Below are 21369 nucleotides of genomic sequence, written 5' to 3'. Positions count from 1 at the left end.
AGGAAGACAACTACAAACTCAAATGTATAGGGCAATTAAATGGGTCCAAACAGTCAAGTCCAGTCCCCTCATTTAACATACAAACAAGTATATGATTACTTTCTAAATAAGTCTGGTAATAAAAATGTCACTTTGATGACATATTGGGCCAACCACTTTATATCTATCACCTCACTCATTCCTCAAAACACTAAGGAGTCCAGTTACTATTTCATATTTATTTTAGAAATGAGGAAACTAGTGCTCAGAAAGGATAAGGGTTGAGATTCAAACACAGATTTCATTTCTCACATCAATCAGAGCCTGAGCTAGCAACTACTATACTATACTATACTATACTATACTATACTATACTATACTATACTATACTACCTACTAGTCAATAATTTATGTGATTTCTGAGGAGGACGTGCTCACTGGCTAGATTGGTCTATTTTTTTTTTTTTTTAAGGTTTTGGAAATTTAGGCTCAGCCTTTTAAGAATCGGAAGATTCTAACCCAAACAAGTGGTGTGCTTCATGCTGTTGTGGTGAGCACATAAATGCATGGCCCAGGCATTCTAGTGGAGAAGAGCTTCTCTTTGGCTTTTCATGAATGCCCAAGGGGAGAGTGGCTAACCAGATTGCTGAGAATACAAACTTCCAACTGCCTGGACAGAGGCCATGTAAGGAGGAACGTAGTTCAACCTTTATGAAAATACTGAGACAAGGAAAGACATTTGCCTTGAGGAAATATGCATGACATAATAAGGGGTTATCTATCAACTGTGCACTAGTTTGCACAAGACTTTCCAATTATGATCTTGTGAACCATCATTCTCCAGTCCTCCAAGTGTGCCTACATTTGTTGCAGGGATAGATTTACCCAGACAGGTGGAAAAGTCATGACTTAAGGGTTATAAACAGCTGCAGAGGCCTGTGCTGCTCTCATAGTCTTGGAGGCAGGGAAAGAGGACATTCCCTGTCGCCAGGCATTAACCGGCTTTAGAACAGCCCCCCCCCCATATGGGAGCGACTGTAATTTTGGTCCAGTGCATGCACCACCCATTGCAGCTAAATAGTAACATTAAAATGTAAAGAATTTCCAGTCGGTTTAAAGGGAAACATCTTGGCGTGTTCTCTTGCTGACTCATAGTGGTGCTTGCTTTGGGACTGTTAAGTTTTCAAATGGGACACACAGTAGGTATTCAGTAAAAAAATGTCAACTTGTAGCAGTACTTTTCATCCCTTAAGGAGGATGCCCTTACTATCCCACCATAAGTAAGGCAAATGAGTGAATAGTAGCAATGACAAATCTGCCCTCAGTTTGCTGAGATTCTAACTACCCCAGCGTGAGTTTTTTCTTCTGTCAGGTAACTTTTTTAAATGACAGCCAGCACAACTTGTACCCAGCGCGAGGCAGATTCGCCTTCTGTCCAATCATCTCCGAGATTTTGGGGTGGGGGAGGGGAGAACGTCCCTGGACTTTCCCTGTCCAGGAAGGGGGCGGGCTTAGGCTGAGCTGCGGCCGCCGAAGCCCGTGCTGTCGCCGCACGTTGCTTGGCACTCTAGGGAACCAATAGGAACAAAGAGAACCATTTGAATCGGCCAATGCCGACTGGGTGGGGGCGGGGTTTGTGAGCCATATAAAAGCTGGGGTCGACCGGCCAGGCTGTGGCGGAGGCTTCTGCAGCGGTGGCCTTGTGTGTGGTGTGGAGCTTCTCCGCGACGCTTGAGTCCACCCCTTTCAGCGTTCTGCTCCCGCGCCAGCTCGCTCCTCGGCGCCATGACCACCACCACCACCTTCAAGGGTGTCGACCCCAACAGCAGGAATAGCTCCCGGTGAGGCGATGGGGCCGCGCCCCAGCCGCGCGGGGCTGAGGGGCCGGGAGGGCCGCTGCCGGCGGGGCCGCGCGGGCCGGGCGCCGGTCGTTGGCGGTACCGTGCCCCGTGCGCTGCGCTCGCGCTGGGGCGGGCGGCGGGCTCTGCCGCCGGCGCTGCCTTTGTGCCGCCCGGCGAGTCGGGCGCGCGGCCCCGCCCGGATTCCTGCCGCTCTCCATTCATTCCTCCCACGGCGCGAGGGACCGGGACGCCCGGGCCGGCCGCCCCTCGGAGCGCGGCGGGTTTTCGTTAATCCTAACGTGCGGGGAGGGTTCGCTTTCTCCCCTCTGCGGCGAGCCTGGCCCGCCCCAGGGTGGTGGTCTTGGTCCGGGGAGCGTCCAGGTGTCCGGGGAGCGTCCAGGGCGCCTTGGTTCAGACCCCATTGTCCCACCGCCCGGCCACGCGCTCCTGCCTCTGGCCTGGGGCATGTGGCCGGCCCCACGCTCGGGCGCAGCGATCAGACCCCGAGACCGGATCGATCGGGTTCGGCGAGCTTCTACCCTCGCCGGGCCACCACTCCCCACGCCCTACAGCGACCCGCCCGGCAGGTGCATTTGTGGTCGGGCGGGGCTGGTCATCGTGACCCTTCACCTCCGTTCAGGAACCAACTGTTCATCTCCTCTTCGAACTGCCTCCCCTCTCCTAACAAAGGAAAGACCCCTTCTCCTCCCCCTCCCCGCGCCCAGCTCCAAGCGGGAGGGGAACGAGCCAGCCCGAGTGGGTTTTCTGCGCTCAAACCTTCGGACCACGGTCTTTGCATCCCACCTTCCTCGCTTCCCCCTTTGACGTCTGCCGAATGAGTTCGTCTCTGGCCCTGGTTCCCTGGCTGGAGGAGGTTTCCTGTTCTTGGGCGGGGCCGGAGACATCCATTGTCTCTTCCGTAGTATCTCCACCTGGGAACCCAGGCCTTTCTTGCCATTGATCCCACTACATTTTGGGGAGGGGGCACTGGGTACAGTGTTTGGACTGGGACCCTTTTCCAAGTCCTTGCTTAACTTGGTGGAGGGTTTGGGTTTTATGGAAGGTGTCCACATTATCTCAGCTAATTGCACACTGTTCTTTAAGGTGGGTTGCAGGCATCTCTGGGATCTTCCTCAAGGCTTGGAGAAAGCTTAGATTCCACTTTTTCTGGGGCATCTATTTTCCATTGATCATGACCTGCAGTCATGTGTGGCCAGCCTTGGGGTCCTGGCCAAGTGGCACAAAGGGAGCCATTTTGTTGGGCTAAGAAGGCACGTGAAATAGCAATATCTCACAGGGGTTAGAGAACTTGGGAACAAAAAGCACGCCTCAGTAAATGAGTCTTAGGAGGAAGCATTGGAAATGACATCCCTTTTGAACTCATTTCTTTCAGTTTTACAATGTAGAAAATAATGAATAAGACTGAAAAAATGAAATTAGTGGTTACTGGAAGCAAGGGGGACTTGAGTAGCATGGACCTAAGAAAATACGGGTCACTCCCTTTCTGTTGTCATCCTTCCAATGAGGTAATTTTTCAGAGGACCCTGGAACAAATTGAGCCTTGGTTTTTAATTTTGTGTTATGAGGTCAACTTTTTGCTGGTGAGACTTCAGTTGCTGGAATGATAATGTGTGATCTGGGGTTTATCCTTTGGGGTTGAGTTCAGTGTAGTGCTTTGTAAAGAATTTTAGTAACCAGGTCAAATGAATCCTCACACTAGTTTTTTCATATTTGTATTTGAAATGTGAGACAAATGATTTTTGGTCCTGCCAAAAAGGTTGTAATTCACCTTTGTTATCAATTTTCCTCCAACATTGTGATCTAGAAATGTAATAGCATTGTCATTTTATTTACTTCTCACATTTCCTTTTTCTGTAATTAAACCTAATTCTCATCAACTACTTTTCTCCAGTAGCATTCTCCTGGTTCCATAAACTCGTTATAAATTTAGTCTGGTAGGGAATAATCTACAAAGATCATATGGACATTCTGGGATTTAAAGAGAGAAGAAAGAAAAGGATTAGTTTCTAAAAAATTGCTATCTACAGTACATAGGCACATTTTTTGTTGAGTTTTAAATATGCAATCCTGATTTAGTTAGCGTGTGTGGTTCAGAAAGAATAGTAGGATCTTTAAAAAATAAAATTGGAATACTTTCTGTCTTATGATCCAAATCCTTTGTTTGGGGATGTCTCCCTATTACAAATGGTCTCTATAACACTGACGTCATCGGAGTAGGTTATTACCTGCTATTGCAAGAGGAACACAGACCTTTAAAAAGTTGGACTGGTCAGAGCTCTGACTTGCTTTTAAGTTGGTGTTTGGGTACTAGTGTCTTATTGTTTCTTTTTGTTTTTTCAAGGCTAAAAATACTTTGACCCTACTAGGGTTCTGAAGGTTTTCATCTGGCCAAAATAATTAATGAGGTTTTAATTATGATTAGTAAAGGAAATCATTCTAATCTCTAGGGAATGAAGAAGATGACAATGAAGCAAGTTAATTTAGATTATAATCTGTAAAGTGTCTTTGTTGATTTGGGGCACAGGTGATAAAAACCTAATGGCTTCAAACTTTAACATGAGAAAGCCTATTAAGAATTTAATTGTGGCCGGGCGCTGTGGCTCACGCCTGTAATCCTAGCTCTTGGGAGGCCGAGGCGGGCGGATTGCTCAAGGTCAGGAGTTCAAAACCAGCCTGAGCAAGAGCGAGACCCCGTCTCTACTACAAATAGAAAGAAATTAATTGGCCAACTGATATATATATATAAAATTAGCCGGGCATGGTGGCACATGCCTGTAGTCCCAGCTACCCGGGAGGCTGAGGCAGAAGGATCACTCGAGCCCAGGAGTTTGAGGTTGCTGTGAGCTAGGCTGACGCCACGGCACTCACTCTAGCCTGGGCAACAAAGCGAGACTCTGTCTCAAAAAAAAAAAAAAAAAAAAAAAAAAAAAGAATTTAATTGTGATTTAAACAATTAAACCTAAAATTATCATCTTAATAAAATCTATGCCTATACACATTTATCTTAATTCATGTAATTAATTTAATATATCTAATATCTGAGACTTTTTTTTTAAACAGTTGGGTTTTGAATGTTTAACATGTTATAAAGAATGCAGTGTGGTTTTCCCCCTGAGGCTGGGAGGAATAATGAAATCTTTTTTTTTTTGAGACAGAGTCTCATTTTGTTGCCCAGGCTAGAGTGAGTGCTGTGGCACGAGTGAGTGCTGTGAGCCTAGCTCACAGCAACCTCAAACTCCTAGGCTCAAGCAATCCTTCTGCCTCAGCCTCCCAAGTAGCTGGGACTACAGGCATGTGCCACTATGCCCGGCTAATTTTTTCTATATATTTTTAGTTGGCCAATTAATTTCTTTTTATTTTTAGTAGAGACAGGGTCTTGCACTTGCTCAGGCTGGTTTCAAACTCCTAACCTTAAGCGATCCACCCACCACAGCCTCCCAGAGTGCTAGGATTACAGGTGTGAGCCACTGCGCCCGGTCAGGAATAATGAAATCTTTACTGGCCCTTTTACTGGCTGGCACGGTGGCTCACGCCTTTAATCCTAGCACTTTGGGAGGCCAAGGCTGGAGGATCGCTTGAGCTCAGAAGTTCAAGACCAGCCTGAGCAAGAGTGAGACCCCATCTCTACTAAAAATAGAAAAATTAACAGGGTATGGTAGTGTATGCCTATAGTCCTAGCTGCTTGGGAGGCTGAGGCAGGAGGATCGCTTGAGCCCAAGAGTTTGAGGTTGCTGTGAGCTAGGCTGACACCATGGCGCTTGCCCCAGCAACAGAGTGAGACTCTGTAAAAAAAAAAAAAAAAAGAAATCTTATTGTGGATTGAATATTGCATTTTACTACAGACAGAAACTAATATTACATTTAAGGGAGGAAGCCAGAGGGACTGCCTAAGAAATATAAGACAGTTCATGGTTAGAAAACAAGGAAACTTTAATTAAAGCACCAACTCTACAGATTTGTAGTTTAAAGACAAAAATGCTGTATGGTTCTCCCATTTAATCACTTTGAGAACTTGTTATGTGCCTGCCAGGTGCATGGTTGAGGAAAACAATATTTCATAACTTATGAAAATTACATAAAAATCAAATTTCAGTGTCTATTATAAAGTTTTTTGTTTGTTTATTTATCTTTTTTTTTTTTTTTTTGAGACAGAGTCTCGCTTGTTGCCCAGGCTAGAGTGAGTGCCGTGGCGTCAGCCTAGCTCACAGCTCAAACTCCTGGGCTCAAGCGATCCTCCTGCCTCAGCCTCCCAAGTAGCTGGGACTACAGGCATGCGCCACCATGCCCGGCTAATTTTATATATATATTAGTTGGCCAATTAATTTCTTTCTATTTATAGTAGAGACAGGGTCTCGCTCTTGCTCAGGCTGGTTTCGAACTCCTGACCTTGAGCAATCCGCCCGCCTCAGCCTCCCAGAGTGCTAGGATTACAGGCGTGAGCCACCGCGCCCGGCTTCGGTTAACTTTTTCTATATATTTTTAGTTGGCCAATTAATTTCTTTCTATTTATAGTAGAGACGGGGTCTCACTCTTGCTCAGGCTTGTTTGGAACTCCTGACCTCGAGCAATCTGCCCGCCTTTGCCTCCCAGAGTGCTAGGATTACAGGCGTGAGCCACTGCGCCCAGCCTTTTGTTTGTTTATTTTTTGGACAGGGTCTTGCTCTGTCACCCAGGCTTGAGTGCAGTGGTGTCATCATAACTCATTGTAACCTCAAACTCCTGAGCTCAAGCAGTCCTCCCATCTCAGCCTCCCAAAGTGCTAGAATTATAGATAGGCGTGAGCCACCTCACTGGGCTCATAAGTAAGGTTTTGTTGGAACAGTGCCACACTTGTTTTCATATTGCCTGTGGTGGCCTTTGGGCAACATGGCAGTGAATTACTGTTCAGAAAGACCTGGTCCACAAAGCCAAAGGTGTTTACTATTTGGCCCTTTACAGAAAGAGTTGGTGACTCCCAAAGAAGAGGATCTCAAATATCCATTTTCTCTCTGGTATTCTCGCTGTTATTCTTTGAGATCACGGAGGATTACCAGACTTTTTCCTGGAGGAGGTAGAGGTTTAAGTGGTGGACTGGGTCTTGAGTAGGCACTGAGGCAAGAATAGTGCTCTAGGCAAGAAGAAATGTGCCAGTAAAAACTCTGAGATGGAGACAATCAGAACTATTTGCAGAAAGTGAAGAAGGTGGCCTTTAGCTGGACATGGAGGCTGAGGTAGGAGGATAGCTTGAGGCCAGCCTGGGCAGCATAGCAAGACCCCATCTCTTAAAAAAAAAAAGATAATGCTAAGAACTATCTTGAAACCATTTTGATATCTTGATATGTTTGAGAGGATGCCATATCTATAGTAGGCAGTTTGTCAGATTTCCTTCATTCCTGCCTGACTAGACTTTGCCTCTGCTGAACGGTGGAACTCTCAGGAAAGGACACAAGGCCGGGTGGGGGTCACTATGAGTGCTATAGGGGGCAGTGTTGGGGTGCTGAGGCCAGGGTACCAGCCTACACTCAAGGGAAGCCAGGAGCCAAGATTTCTGTCGAGAGAGCTAGAGTAGACATAGGTACTCACAGATAAACAAGTGATCACATTCACTTATAATGGACAGTGGGAAAAGTAGTATTATCAAAAGAAAATTCTGGAACCCAGAAGCAGTCTTTATTTATTTATTTATTTTTTGAGACAGTCTCACTTTGTTGCCCAGGCTAGAGTGAGTGCCGTGGCGTCAGCCTAGCTCACAGCAACCTCAAACTCCTGGGCTCAAGCATTCCTCCTGCCTCAGCCTCCCAAGTAGCTGGGACTACAGGCATGCGCTACCATTCCTGGCTAATTTTTTCTCTCTATATATATTAGTTGGCCAATTAATTTCTATTTATAGTAGAGACGGGGTCTAGCTCTTGCTCAGGCTGGTTTGGAACTCCTGACCTTGAGCAATCTGCCTGCCTTGGCCTCCCAGAGTGCTAGGAATTACAGGCGTGAGCCACCGCGCCCGGCCCAGAAGCAGTCTTTAAACGAATTTAGATTAATAACAATACAGAGAACTTTGATGTATTAAAAAAAGACATTAAAATTCACCTGAAATCCCATCTGTGAGAGGGAACCCTGGATAACAATTGTGGTGACATTTATGGCTAGTTATGCTTATAATAATAGTTAATATGAATGATCGACATATCCCAGGTACTTTCTAAGCACAGGATATACGATATCCTTATAATAAATGGTCTTACAAGGCAGATACTATTCCTGTTTTATAGAGGAGAAAACCAAGGAATAGAGAAGTTAAGCAGCTTAACCCTAGGTCACACAGCTGTGTCTCCACATACATAACTTTATATGGCATGTAATTGGGCTCATATTTGCCTTCTAACGTTCTTCATTTGCTGTGTGTTGGGTAACTTTTAATATCCACTAATAAAAGTAAATCTTACTCTACAGTATATATAGTTTTGTAGTTAAGGACATACTTTGTTAACCAACCCCCTACTAACCCTATTAATGGAAGGTTGGGGTATTTCCAATTTTTTTTTACAGATTAACATTTAGGAGTTTCCTTGTGTATATGTCTGGTTATGTATAAATTTCTGGAAGTAGAAATGCTGGTTCAGATAAAATGCAAATTTGAACTTTTGACACATATTATCAAAATGTCCTCTAGAAAGTCTGTACAAATTTATACTCTCAGTAATGCTGGGAGTTGGCATTTTCTCATCTTTCCCAGTCTAATAAGCAAATAATATATCATTTATTTTAAATTGTATGTTTGCTAGTAAGATTGAATTTTTAACGTTGAGAGGCTATCCATATTATTTATTTATTTTGAGCCTGTCACCTAGACTAGAGTGTAGTGCTGCAATCATAGCTCACAGCAACCTCGAACACCTGGGCTAAAGGGATTCTCCCACCTCAGCCTCTCTAGTAGCTGGGACCACAGGCTTGTGCTACCATGCCCAGCTCATTTTTTAATATTTTGTAGGGTCTTGCTATGCTGTCCAAGCTGATCTTGAACTCCTGGCCTCAAGTGATCCTCCCAAAGTGCCGGGATTATAGTGAGCCACCACAGAGAGCCCTTTTAATTATTTTTAAGAGCATTGCTTGTATACTAGTGATATTAGCATGTAGTTTTGCCATGTTTCATCTGTCGAACTTTTCGTCATTTCTGGCTTTCATCTTGTGCTTTTTAGTCCTTTAACACTAGGACCATATACATATGTTTTTCCAGTAGTTTTTTATTCTTTAAATTCCAATATTTGACCTAGTTAGGATTTGTCTGGGTAAAAGAAGTGATGCAGGAATATATATTTTATTTGTTTAATCAAAATGGCCAGCAAGTTGACCCTATGCAATTTTCCCTACTGATCTAAAATATACCACAGTGTTTTGAGGGAGAACTCCTTCCTTATCTTGACAAAATTCTGAGGAGAAATTGACAGACCTACCACGGGAGTAGAAATTGTTAATAGATTCTCTTAGTAAGTGATAAAACATACTTAAAAATCAGAAGATTTGAACAACTCAGTTGACAAGCTTGGGTCTGGTACCTACGTGGTGAACAGTGGCAAATATACATTCTTTTCAAGCACACAGAAAATTTACAGAATTTAAGGCAGGCTAATTGACTCACACCTTAGTCCCAGCTGCTCTGGAGACTGAGCTGGGAAGATCGCTTGAGGCCAGGAGTTTGAGATTTACAGAATTGACTGCATATTAGGCCATAAAGCAGATCTCATCAAATTTCCAAGGATTCATTTCATACAGACTCTGTTGTCTATCTGCATTGTAATTTATACCTAGATATCAATAAACTAGAAAGACCTCTATTTTTAGCAACTTAAAAATGTACCTTTCTTTTTCTTTTTTTGAGACAGAGCCTTGCTCTATTGCCCAAGGCTGTTGGGCCAAGCCAAACTCTATTGCTCCGGAGGCTGAGGCAAAAGGATTGCTTGAGCCCAGGAGTTGCTGTGAGCTAAGCTGATGCCATGGCACTCTAGCCCGGGCAATAAAGTGAGACTCTGTCTTAAAAACAAAAAATCAAATCCAGCGTTGAATTTATACCATGATGGTATAAATTCTTTCCCATTAGCTGCCCTCATTTATGGGGAGTGAGGGAAATGAAAAGAAAGGTGTTTGAAAATATATATGCCAAGAAATATTTTGGTATGCTCTGAAATTGGTGTTTTGCCATTATTTCTAGGGTTTTGCGGCCTCCAGGTGGTGGATCCAATTTTTCATTAGGCTTTGATGAACCAACAGAACAACCTGTGAGGAAGAACAAAATGGCCTCTAACATCTTCGGGACACCTGAAGAAAATCCCCCGTCTTGGGCCAAATCGGCAGGTACTGGTTTCCTCTGTGGTCAGTGTCAAAGACATGGACGCAGCACCAACAACCACAGCTGGTTTTGTACAGACGAGCAAAATCTAGCTTAATGTCAATGAAACAAACCAGGGTTCAAGCTTAGCATGCGAGGAAAGAAGTGGGAAACACCGGGAGTCTGTGGGGATGGGTCAGAATAAGGACTGAAGTCAGATTGGGTTTTGGGGTCTCTCAGCTTAACTTCCTTAAGACTGTTTCCTCATTTTGTCATATGAGATGAACACATAATGTCAGTTGCTAAAAAAGTGTTTTGCTTTAGATCTTTCTACTGTATTTAAATTTTAGGTGCCAAGTCTAGTGGTGGCAGAGAAGACTTGGAGTCATCTGGGCCGCAGAGAAGGAACTCTTCTGAAGCAAACTCTGGAGACTTCTTAGATCTGAAGGTCAGTGTGACATGAGGAAGGAAAGGCTTTGAGGTCAATATGATTCTGAAATTAAATTTCCTATTTTTTACTTAAGAGTTTCAGTTCTGCCACTGGAGTTTAACATAGAGGTAATTAGGAAAGGGACTGGGCCATGTTGGGGATGGAAGATTGATAAGTCAGAAAAGTGAGTTAGCATTGATCTAGATCTGTTCACATGTCTCTTTTACTATTGGGATTAGTGTTTCATCCTTCAGTATTGGTTTTTGGAACTTCTAGATCACACTCACTTCCTGTGTATCTCATACACTGTAGTCTTCCTGAGTTCAAGGACTGTTTTAGTTTGCAAATGTTGCTTTGAGTTGAACTCCAGGAGACTGTAGTGTTGGCGTGACTGCTGGGTGTGTCTGCAGATGAGTACTGCCACCAAGCCCCAGGGTTTGAGTCTGGAAAGACCTTGTCTGGTAGGAAGTCCTCCTGACTAGTTTATCTCAGAGCACATTGACTGAGGGGCGAAAGGATAGATTTACCTATTTTCCATTCTGATAAAAGATCCCCTGAAATGCTAATTGGTATTAGGTCATCAAAGTAGATGGTTTTTTCTTTTGGTGTTTTAGGTGTTACTGGCATTGAGGCAATTTATCATGCAGAATTTTTCTGTAGCATTGTCCCAAGTTAAATAAAGGTTGCAGACCAACCCTGTACTTGATTGCATTAAGAAGGAAATTTCACATTTGGTTTCATATAGATGTTAGCTGCTGTGAACTATGGCTGTTTTGTTTGTGTGTTCCAAAATTAAAATAGGAAGTAAGTTAAATTTTTTTTTTCTCTTCCAGGGAGAAGGTGACATTCATGGTGAGTACTTCTAAAGACTGAATTTCTGGCCCTGTAAGTGGTTTTAGGACAGATCTGAATTTTGATTCAGATCATGTCTTAGGGAAAGAGACAGGAGTAAAGCCTGGCCATGCTCCAAGTGCCAACATACTCTGGGTGGAGAGGAAAGGAAAATGAAACTAGGAAGTTAGCAAACACAGCCACATTATAATCTGCCAGTAATGGGATGAGTGCTAGAAATGTGCTAGAAAGGACACCAAGAGCCCTTCACAAATATACACGTTAGGTCGGTATTTATTACACTTAATGAGAGCTTTTTACTTTGTAATAAGAGGCTCTGGCATTTCATGCTCAGCTCACAGCATTCAATTTACAAAGTTCATTTGATTTTATACTGAGGTGCTTATTCAGCAACACATTGGTTACCCGCCTGGTGATTTTGTAAATGGTGATTTGGGGTGGGGCATTGCCAATTATAGGTAGAAACGAGCTGTGATTGTTGATATAATTAATTCAAATCTTTGAAGTATTTATTGGCACTTCTTTAACAAGTGCTGGAGAATTGCTGATGAGTGTGATGCGGGTTTGGGAGTGTCAGGCAGGGTGCGGTGAAGTGCAGCAGTCACAGGCCCTTAGGTCCACAAGGAAGACGCTGCTTGCGCTTAGCCTTTTCCTGCCATTGCACTTCATGGCGCCATTTTCACCAGGAAACAGAAATGTTGACGAACCAAATTCCTCTTCTGCCCTCTCAAAAAGTACTGGTTGATGGGGCTCGGTGGGAGGACAAGCCTGAGCCTTTGTAAACACTGCCTGGGTTCTTCCTTATAGGACCTTTTTCATTGGACTGAAGATGTGTCAGTTACTGGTTGTGTCCATTTTGCGCCACTTAAAAAGACTGTTCTGGAGGCAGAGTCTTCTAGGCTTTTCTTTTTTAAGAGACGGAGTCTCTCACTATGGGCTGGGCTCAGTGGCTCATACCCATAATCCCAGCACATTGGGAGGCCAAGGCGGGAGGATTGCTTGGGGCCAGGAGTTCAAGACCAGCCTTGGCAACATAGTAAGACCTCATCTCTACAAAAAAACAAATTAACCAGATGTGACATACACCTGTAGTCCCAGCTACTTGTTCATTCTTACAGTGAACCAGGATTGCTTGAGCCCAGGAGTTTGAGTTTGCAGTGAGCTATGATCCTCCTGCTATACTCTAGCCTTGGCAACAGAGCAAGACCCTGTCTAATAAAAGAAAAAGAAAGACGGAGTCTTGTTATATTGCCCAGGCTGGTCTCCACCTCCTGGCCTTCAGCATTTTTCTCACCTCAGTGTCCTGAGTTACTGGGACCATAGGCGTCAGCTACATCATTGATCCTACTGCTTTTCATATTATGAATGCTTTTTACTGTCAGGCCTTATTTAGTAAGAATCAGCTAATCTTTATTCACTGATTTTGGCCAATGAGTATAATTAGGGAGCCTAGAAAAGTGCTCAAGAGCCCTGATGAAGTTGTGGACAATGTGTCATTAGTCCTACCGAATAATTAATAATTCCCTTCGCTGGACCTCCTGCCCCCCCCCATCCCCTGCCCTCCCCTCCCTGCCCATTCAGTTTGTTAGAGATTCTTCAGGTAAATAGCACACTGAATTATTTGCTATGACAAGTCTTTCCTTCCTTTGATTTTTTAGTGGTTGCTTGGTTTTTTTCTTCTTCAGTTTTGTCACCTGATTACTTTGTGTTCCTGACTGCTACAACTTTTAGCTCATTTGTCATAAAATGTCAAGGGGCACAGTAATTCATGGTACACATCTAGGGGGGTGAAAGGTCAACTCCAATTCTGTTGCAAAGTTTACTTCAAAGGAGGATACTCGAATCAGTTTAAATAAGACAGATTTTGTTTAGATATAAGGGAAATTGCCTTGGCCTTTTGAGAGATTAAACACGGGAGTGGCTATGGGAGGACTCTGGAGTTGGTGTCCCAGGGAATCTTCTAGACAGGAGGAGAAGCTTCCTTCGGAGTCTCGGAGTCGAGGCAGGAGTCTTTCCTTGCCTTCAGGCAAGTTGAATGGTTGGTTACGTTTCTTCCTGTTCTGATGCTTTGATCCTTACAATGAATCATTTTTTTTCTATTCAGACAGAGATGTCTTTGTTCAGTTACCTTATTGATGTGCCAAAAAAGAAAGACAAGTCAGGAATATATAAACTGTATAGTTTTATGAAGTATTTTCATTTAAATTCCTTTTTTCAAAAAATTATATTCAACAGACAAAAGCTTTCTCTGTCAAATTGCTATAAAAGTTTCTAAACACTTCCAATTCCTGTACTTATCTCATTACAGACTAGTAACAAACAAACCTCCCCTTTCTCTGGTCAGGGTATTTCTAACCCGACAAATATTAAATTAAGGCCTGCTGCTGCTTGTTTAGTGTTATGGGTGCTTCTTTCCCTTCTTTTCTTTTTTGGTGTGTTGTTGTCTATTTGTGAAAAACAAAACAGTTACATTAATAATGTAAGACAAATGTAAGATTAGTGGGATTGAGCTTGATTCATCTGAAGAGCAATTTTTTTTTTTTTTTTTTTTTTTGAGACAGCGTCTCACTCTATCGCCCTGGCTAGAGTGAGGGCCACGTCTGGCCCATAAAATGAAATGTTAAAGCGGTTGCGGCACGGTGGCTCACGCCTGTAATCCTAGCACTCTGGGAGGCCCAGGCAGGAGGATCCCTCAAGGTCAGGAGTTTGAGACCACCCTGAGCAAGAGTGAGACCCCATCACTACTATAAATAGAAAGAAATTAATTGGCCAACTAAAAATACATAGAAAAAATTAGCTAGACATGGTGGCTCATGCCTGTAGTCCCAGCTACTCGGGAGGCTGAGGCAGAAGGATTGCTTGAGCCCAGGAGTTTGAGGTTGCTGTGAGCCAGGCTGATGCCACAGCACTCTAGCCCGGGCAACAGAGTGAGACTCTGTCTCAAAAAAAAAAAGCAAAGCTGTTTGCAGACTATTTGCAGTAGTTCACACCTGTAATCCTAGCACTTTGGGAGGTAGGAGGATCACTTGAAGCCAGGAGCTGAAGACCAGCCTGGGCAACAGACCAAGACCCCTTCTCTACAAAAAAAATGGAAAAATTAGCCAGGTGTGGTAGCATGTGCCGGCAGTCCTAGCTATTCAGGAGGCTGAGGCAGGATCGCTTGAGCCCAAGAGTTTGAGGTTGCTGTGAGCTATGATGGCATCCACTGCATTCTATCTAGTCCAGGCAACAGATTTGAAACCCTGTCTCAAAAAATAAATAATAAATAAAAATTCAGTTGCACTTGGCACATTTCAAGTGTTCCATAGCCACATGTGGCTAGTGGCTATTGTGTTGAACAGCACAGATATTGAATATTGATGTAAGAGTAGTTCTATTGGATAGAAGTGCTGACTTTGAATTTCATTATAATTCCATCATAAGTCTCTAGTAAATTTGGCCAAGCAGATAAGTATTAACACTTGTCTCAGTTGTGCAACTGCAGGCATTACCTATATATACTAGATCTAATACAGGAAATTTTTATCTCTTTCAGGGTAATTCTATCAAAACAGGGCTTCTATAGAACATCTTTTAAAAATATCTATATACTTAGAATATGCAACTCAATTTAATTCATGGGCTTAACACTGAAATGAACCAGCCATTTTATAAAAACTAAAAATAAGTCTAACATGCCTTAAAGGATTAAACTGTTAGTAAAAATTTCCTGTCACAGAAAATAGAGGGTTTTTTTTACAATCATTCTAACTTTGAATCAGTGATATTTATAGGTTGGGAAACTACCCGATAATAAGAAACAATTTATTTTAAAATATGTTTGTTGGAAACTTCACAAATCAGTGACTCAATCAAGCGATATTTAGGATATTAATGATAATACAATAATGCCTATGACGTTAACGTGGGAAGTGCCCAGTTAGTTTAAATAGGAATGACCTGATTAATGGAGAAGTTAAGCCAATTCAGTAGGGGAAAGCTGGACTCTAGTAACATCAGGGCAATTGGATATCTGTGTGGAAAAAAAACAAAAAAACCACCTCATCGAAGTAATCATGGAAATGCAACAGGAAACAGGAATGAAATAACATTTTTCACCCATCAGTTTGGCAAATATTGAAATGAGGCGGTTATCAAGTGGTGGCAAAGATATAAAGAAAGGATATCCATACACACTGTTGTGTGGCAGCACTTGGCAGGACATTGTGTGCTGTCTCTTCACACTGAAGACAGCCTTGGATGTGTCCCCGTGTGCACACATGCCAGCATATATGCGTTACAGCTTTGTTTAGAATGGTTGGGTTCTAGTTTTTGCCATCAGAGGATTGGACAAATAGACTGTATCATATGGTAAAATACCATAAAGCAATTAAGGTGAATTATGACCCTGTGTATAAATATGGATAAATTTCCAAAAGAGTGGAAAAAACGAAGTTGATACCATTTATGTTAAATGTAACCAAAATAATATTATATGCTGTCTGTGGCTGCACATACATGTCCATGAGGCAGACATGGGCTGGAAGGATACACACAGCTTATAGGAGGACCTCTGGGAACAGGGCGAGCGAGAGCCACCTGGAGGTGGATGGGGGGTCCTATCGTTCCCCGTAATGTTCTTTTTTTTTTTTTTGAGACAGAGTCTCGCTTGTTGACCAGGCTAGAGTGAGTGCCGTGGTGTCAGCCTAGCTCACAGCAACCTCAAACTCCTGGGCTCAAGCGATCCTTCTGCCTCAGCCTCCCGAGTAGCTGGGACTACAGGCATGTGCCACCATGCCCAGCTAATTTTCTATATATATTAGTTGGCCAATTAATTTCTTTCTATTTATAGTAGAGACGGGGTCTCGATCTTGCTCAGGCTGGTTTTGAACTCCTGACCTCGAGCAATCCGCCCGCCTCAGCCTCCCAGAGTGCTAGGATTACAGGCGTGAGCCACCGCGCCCGGCCCCCGTAATGTTCATATTTAAAATCTTGTGTCTTGATATATTTGTGTCATTTAGAAGAGAACATGGAACAAATATGGCAAAACATGAACAGTAGTTAATTCTGGGTGGTAGGAGTGTGGTAACTGTTGTTTTTTCTGTACTATTAGATATGTTTCCCACCGTCCTCTAACCAAAAAGAAAAAATTTAGACTTACTCTTAACAGGAAATATCTGTAATTATTAGCACCATTTCCATTCTGTTTTCCTAGAAAATGTGGACACAGACTTGCAAGCCAGCCTGGGGCAGAGTGACGAGAAGCCTGTGCCCGCTGCTCCAGTGCCCAGCCCGGTGGCCCCGGCCCCGGTGCCATCCAGAAGAAATCCCCCTGGCGGCAAGTCCAGCCTCGTCTTGGGTTAACTCCGACTGTTCTGAACTCTGTCGTTTTGTTTGTTTGTTTCCTCTATGCTTGTGAACTGCACAACTTGAGCCTGACTGTACATCTTTTGGATTTGTTTCATTAAAAAAGAAGCACTTTATGTACTGCTGGTTTTTTTTCCCCTCTTCTTTTTGAAGAACAGGTTTCTCTTTATCTGTCCTGACTCCTCTGGGTCTGTGGACCATGGCATGAGTGTTTTCTAGTAGTAGATTGGAGGGAAAGCTTTGTGACACTTAGTACCGTGTGTTTAAGAACAAATAATTGGGTTCCAAATGTGTTAGAGGATCTTTTGTACTGAGGTTTTTAACACGTTACTTGGGTTTACCAAGCCTTGATTGGACAGACCATAAACAGTCCACAGGCACCACCTGTCAGGCCCCGACGCACAAGGCTGTCTCACGCAGAGCCTTCTCCTTGGTGTTCCCTAACTTGCCAGTGCCCTTTGCTAAAAGCATCTTACTGTGCCAAACGGAACAATAAAGAGGCCTGTGCCTCATGCCTTGCTGCCTGCAGAGCAGAGAAACTGCCTTTTATTTTTTAACCTTCAGAAATCAGATACTAATGTGCCCGGCTGGCTGGCGAGCACAGCCCGCTGCTCTCACGCAGAGGAAGGCTCGGACGCGCAATCAGACTGGCTGCGACTGAAAGCCGTGGAGCAAGCGAGGGAGGCCGTCACCGAAGCGGGTCTTCGTCCGGGAATGGACCCCACAGGGGCATTGCTATTAAATAACGACGCTATGTGCATGACGCTGGTGCTTGACCGTGAAACGAAAGCCTCATCCTTAAAATGTGTGTTGTACTTCACAATCCTGGACTGTTGCTTCAAGTAAACAATATCCACATTTTGAAACATTGTGTCCTGTGTCATCTTTTTGAGATTGTTTCAACATTCTCTGCTTTTTAGGTGCTTTCTTTCCTTTGTTACTACAACTCTTGCTGAATGATTTGATGAGTCATTTAAAGTTAAAAGGGACGAATGAAGAAGACCAGGGAAGTGGGTTTCTCTCTAAAGAAGATAGACTTTTCTACCATCTACCCTTTGTGCTGGACAGTAACATTTTAAATTTTAAGTCTTCTCCATACTGGTGAGGTCTGTCTCAATGGTGAGGTTGAAGAAGAGGGCAAGAAAGGAAGAGTCCACATAAGTAGATGGGGGTGAGGACCTCTGAGTCCCCTCAAGTGATGTGGGAACCAGAAGACTGGAGAAAGGTCTGAGTTCTAGGCAGAAAGTTGCAGGTCAACAATGCACATTCAGGCGGGGTGCGGTGGCTCACACCTCTAATCCTAGCACTCTGGGAGACTAAGGTGGGCAGATTGCTCGAGGTCAGGAGTTCAAAACCAGCCTGAGCAAGATCGAGACCCCGTCTCTACTATAAATAGAAAGAAATTAATTGGCCAACTAAAAATATATACAAAAAATTAGCCGGGCATGGTGGCGCATGCCTGTAGTCCCAGCTACTCGGGAGGCTGAGGCAGGAAGATCACTTGAGCCCAGGAGTTTGAGGTTGCTGTGAGCTAGGCTGACGCCACGGCACTCACTCTAGCCTGGGCAACAAAGCAAGACTCTGTCTCAAAAAAAAAACCACATTCAGTGTCCAAATCTGTGAAGACCTGGCTTTAGGTGTGTCTGAGCTACTGACCAGCTAGCTGCGGCTTGTCACTTGGGCCTCAATTTCCTAACTTACAAAGTGAGAACTTTGAACTAAATTTAAACTTTGAAAAATTGAGAGCTTTTCTTTAGAAAGAATAGGGGATTTATAGGTTGTGAGGTATTACGTTTTCTTCCCTTACTGTGTTTATAAAGCATTTGCAGAGTGGAGAATCAACAGCTGGACATAGGACCCTTCCAATGTAATGAAAGCCTTACACATACTAACGTGGGGTTCACTGGCCTGTGTTATGGTTTCTACTATGAATCCAACAAGGTGGAGAACCTACACCTTTCTCAGCCTCTGTTGGTAAGGGTGGGGCTTCTGGAAAAGAAACGTCCCTGCCTTGTCACAACTTTCAATTTGGCTTTACTTTTTTCCTTCTATGAAGATAAGTGCCTAATCAAAATGAAAGGTGTTCCGAAGGACAGTTTAACCATTTTAGTACTGTCAACAGATTTTAGGAAATTCTATGTAAGCATGTTTGTTAAAAGGTGGTTCAATTTTTCAGTTAGAAAACAGGGTCAAGGGACCAAGTGTTTGAGTGTGGGACCCAGACCAGGAACCTGAGTGAGGTCAAAGATGCCTGGGCCAGGTGCCCATCGCAGATACACCCAACCTGAGATGCGGTAGGAGCAGAGTGCTTGAGAAGCCCCATCCTTGGCGCCACGAACCTGTTACCCAGCCCATGGTGAACCCCAGCCTGGGGCTGCTGCTGGTGCTGGGTCTGCTAGGGTGGAGCCTGGGGACACATCCAAACATCCACTAGGCCCTCTACCAATGGGAAGAGCACTAATACGTCCACCAGCCTCAGCTCCAGCAGGGCCCTGTCTCAGGAGGCCATCACAGCCACCATCATGGCTGCCGTGCTCCTGGCTGTGGGGCCAGCACTACTGGTGTGGGAACTTTGGGAGATGTGGCAGATGGAGGGCACCTACCGGAGCAGCATCCAGGAGCAGTTCTCCCACGCAGCCAAGGCCCGGTCTCCCCAGGACTCCAAGGAGATAGTGCAGGGCTTCCTGCCAATCTAGACCCCTTCCCTAGACCCCTGTCCCCCCAAGGGAGTTCCTTGCTATGTGACCTTGGGGGAAGGCAGAGCTCTCTCTGGGTAGTTTCACCTACCCAGTGCTTAAGAACAGAAGGGAAGGCTGGGCGAGGTGGCTCAAGCCTGTAATCCTAGCACTCTGGGAGGCCGACGTGGGAGGATCGCTCAAGGTCAGGAGTTCAAAACCAGCCTGAGCAAGAGTGAGACCCCCATCTCTGCCAAAAATAGAAATTAACTGGCAAACTAAAAATATATATAGAAAATATTATCCAGCCACGGCACTCTAGCCTGGGCAACAGAGTGAGACTCTGTCATAAAAAAAAACAGAAGGGAAGAAGGTGCTTTGAAAACTTTGTCCCTGAGGCAAGGGAAGATAGAACTGTTCCCTTTTCACATATTTACATAAAATTGGTAGTGAAATATAAAATATTTTGAGCTGGAAAAAAAGAAAACATAGAGTTTAGAAACTAAAGTTGATCTCAAAATGATGATGAGGACTACTAACACCCATCTTGTTACATGAATGAATTGAAATCTAATAAAAAAAGGCTGGGCATGGTGGCTCATGCCTGTAACCCTAGCACTCTGGGAGACAGAGGTGGGAGGATTGCTCGAGATCAGGAGTTCGAGACCAGCCTGAGCAAGAGTGAGAACCCCATCTCTACTAAAAATAGAAATAAATTAGCTGGACAACTAAAAATATACAGAAAAAATTAGCTGGGCATGGTGGCACATGCCTGTAGTTCCAGCTACTCTGGAGGCTGAGGCAGGAGGATCGCTTGAGCCCAGGAGTTTGAGGTTGCTGTGAGCTAGGCTGACACCACGGCCGGGGCAACAGCGTGAGGCTCTGCCTCAAGAAAAAGAAAAGAAAAGAAAAATCTAATAAAAAAAGAAAAAAACAGTTATCCAAGAGCAGCAGATTCATAGACAGCTGGACCTTTCACCCAGTTTGTGTGATTCCAGTGCCTTGGTGAATGAGGGAGAAAAGACAGTCCATCCTACCTTTTTTTTTTTAATAAATATTTTAACATTTAATTTCATTTTTTCCCCCCACCGTTGACTTTTCAGGTCTAAGACTCTACCTCTTAAGCGTTTTGAAATTAGCTCACCTGAGGAGCAGGCTTCCCTTTGTGAGGTTTCTGTTGCAGTGGTACAGAAGCAGTGGGGTCCTCACGTGGGGAACAGCAGCCAGAGGGGCCACTTACTCGAATCTGCGCTTATGGTTTGTTGGTAAATAGACTCCGCTGTATTCAGGAAATTTCGTGAAATCTATAAAAAGGGGAGTAAAAAAGTTTAGCAATGCTCAGCGTTTTCTGGGGATGGGGTGGGGCAGAGACTGAACAGAAAGGAGGGCCGTCCTGACTACCTGTGCTCGATCAAAGTTGTCTTTCCAGGTAAAATCGGAGGTTCGAAGTACAAGCTCCTCTGTTTCAGGCCAACTTTGGTTCATGAATTCGTTTCCTACTTAGGCCCTTGACTCAGGCGAACCAGCCGTCTTCAACAGATTCGCTTCCCCACACATCAACTGCAGCGCCCCCGCGCCCCGGCGGGCCTTGGCCGGTGCAGCCTGCAAGCCGCAGGAGCTCTGCTCCCCGCGCGCCCCGTCCCCGTGCAGCCCCCGCGAGCAGGGGCAGGACCCCGGCGGCCCCGGACTCAGGGTTCGGCCCCTGCGGAGAGACGTGGCGCCCGCCCCGCGGCTCGGGTTAGAAAATGCTGCCCCGCACTTTGGATCCCCCTTTGTGGGGCCCCTGGAAGGCCTGTCCCCCAGAAACGCGGGCGAGCGGGCCCGTCTGCTCTCAGGGGACGGCCAACGGGACGCAGACCGGATGCCGGGGAAGCGGAGGCTCAGAGACGGGTCCCGGGGCCGGGCCTCCCGGGCGCCCTATGC

The 21369-nt window shown here is 44.6% G+C and overlaps 1 protein-coding gene and 1 long non-coding RNA gene across 3 annotated transcripts; one reads left to right on the top strand and one right to left on the bottom strand.

Annotated features, from left to right (window-relative positions):
* The first annotated feature begins 1624 nt into the window (after positions 1–1624).
* JPT1 (Jupiter microtubule associated homolog 1) lies at positions 1625–16887 on the top strand. 2 transcript variants are annotated; one of them, XM_012778773.3, is made up of 5 exons: positions 1625–1820; positions 10027–10169; positions 10494–10591; positions 11407–11425; positions 16620–16887. In XM_012778773.3, exons 1-5 carry the CDS (start codon positions 1765–1767, stop codon positions 16766–16768), a joined length of 465 nt encoding a protein of 154 aa, XP_012634227.1. In that variant the 5' UTR covers positions 1625–1764; the 3' UTR covers positions 16769–16887. The 2 variants fall into 2 exon arrangements, with proteins under 2 accessions (XP_012634227.1, XP_012634225.1); XM_012778771.3 differs by lacking the exon at positions 1625–1820 and adding an exon at positions 2065–2407.
* Positions 11592–21342, bottom strand: LOC105878928 (uncharacterized). The gene is made up of 3 exons (XR_001157527.2): positions 20848–21342; positions 20591–20750; positions 11592–13553 (listed from the first exon to the last, which is right to left on the bottom strand). It is a non-coding gene; the product is annotated as an uncharacterized LOC105878928 (long non-coding RNA).
* Between the last annotated feature and the right edge of the window lie 27 nt (positions 21343–21369).

The sequence above is a fragment of the Microcebus murinus genome, chromosome 18 (assembly GCF_040939455.1).
Source record: "Microcebus murinus isolate Inina chromosome 18, M.murinus_Inina_mat1.0, whole genome shotgun sequence".
Taxonomy (NCBI): domain Eukaryota; kingdom Metazoa; phylum Chordata; class Mammalia; order Primates; family Cheirogaleidae; genus Microcebus; species Microcebus murinus.
This window is presented reverse-complemented; position numbering and strand designations above follow the sequence as displayed.

Excerpts from the sequence above, each read along its gene's own strand:
- JPT1 (XM_012778771.3), top strand. The coding sequence starts at position 2,286 with ATGTGGCCGGCCCCACGCTCGGGCGCAGCGATCAGACCCCGAGACCGG. Across the intron at positions 2,408-10,026 it reads TACAGCGACCCGCCCGGCAG|GGTTTTGCGGCCTCCAGGTG; the intron begins GTGCATTTGTGG and ends CATTATTTCTAG. Across the intron at positions 10,170-10,493 it reads GTCTTGGGCCAAATCGGCAG|GTGCCAAGTCTAGTGGTGGC; the intron begins GTACTGGTTTCC and ends TTTAAATTTTAG.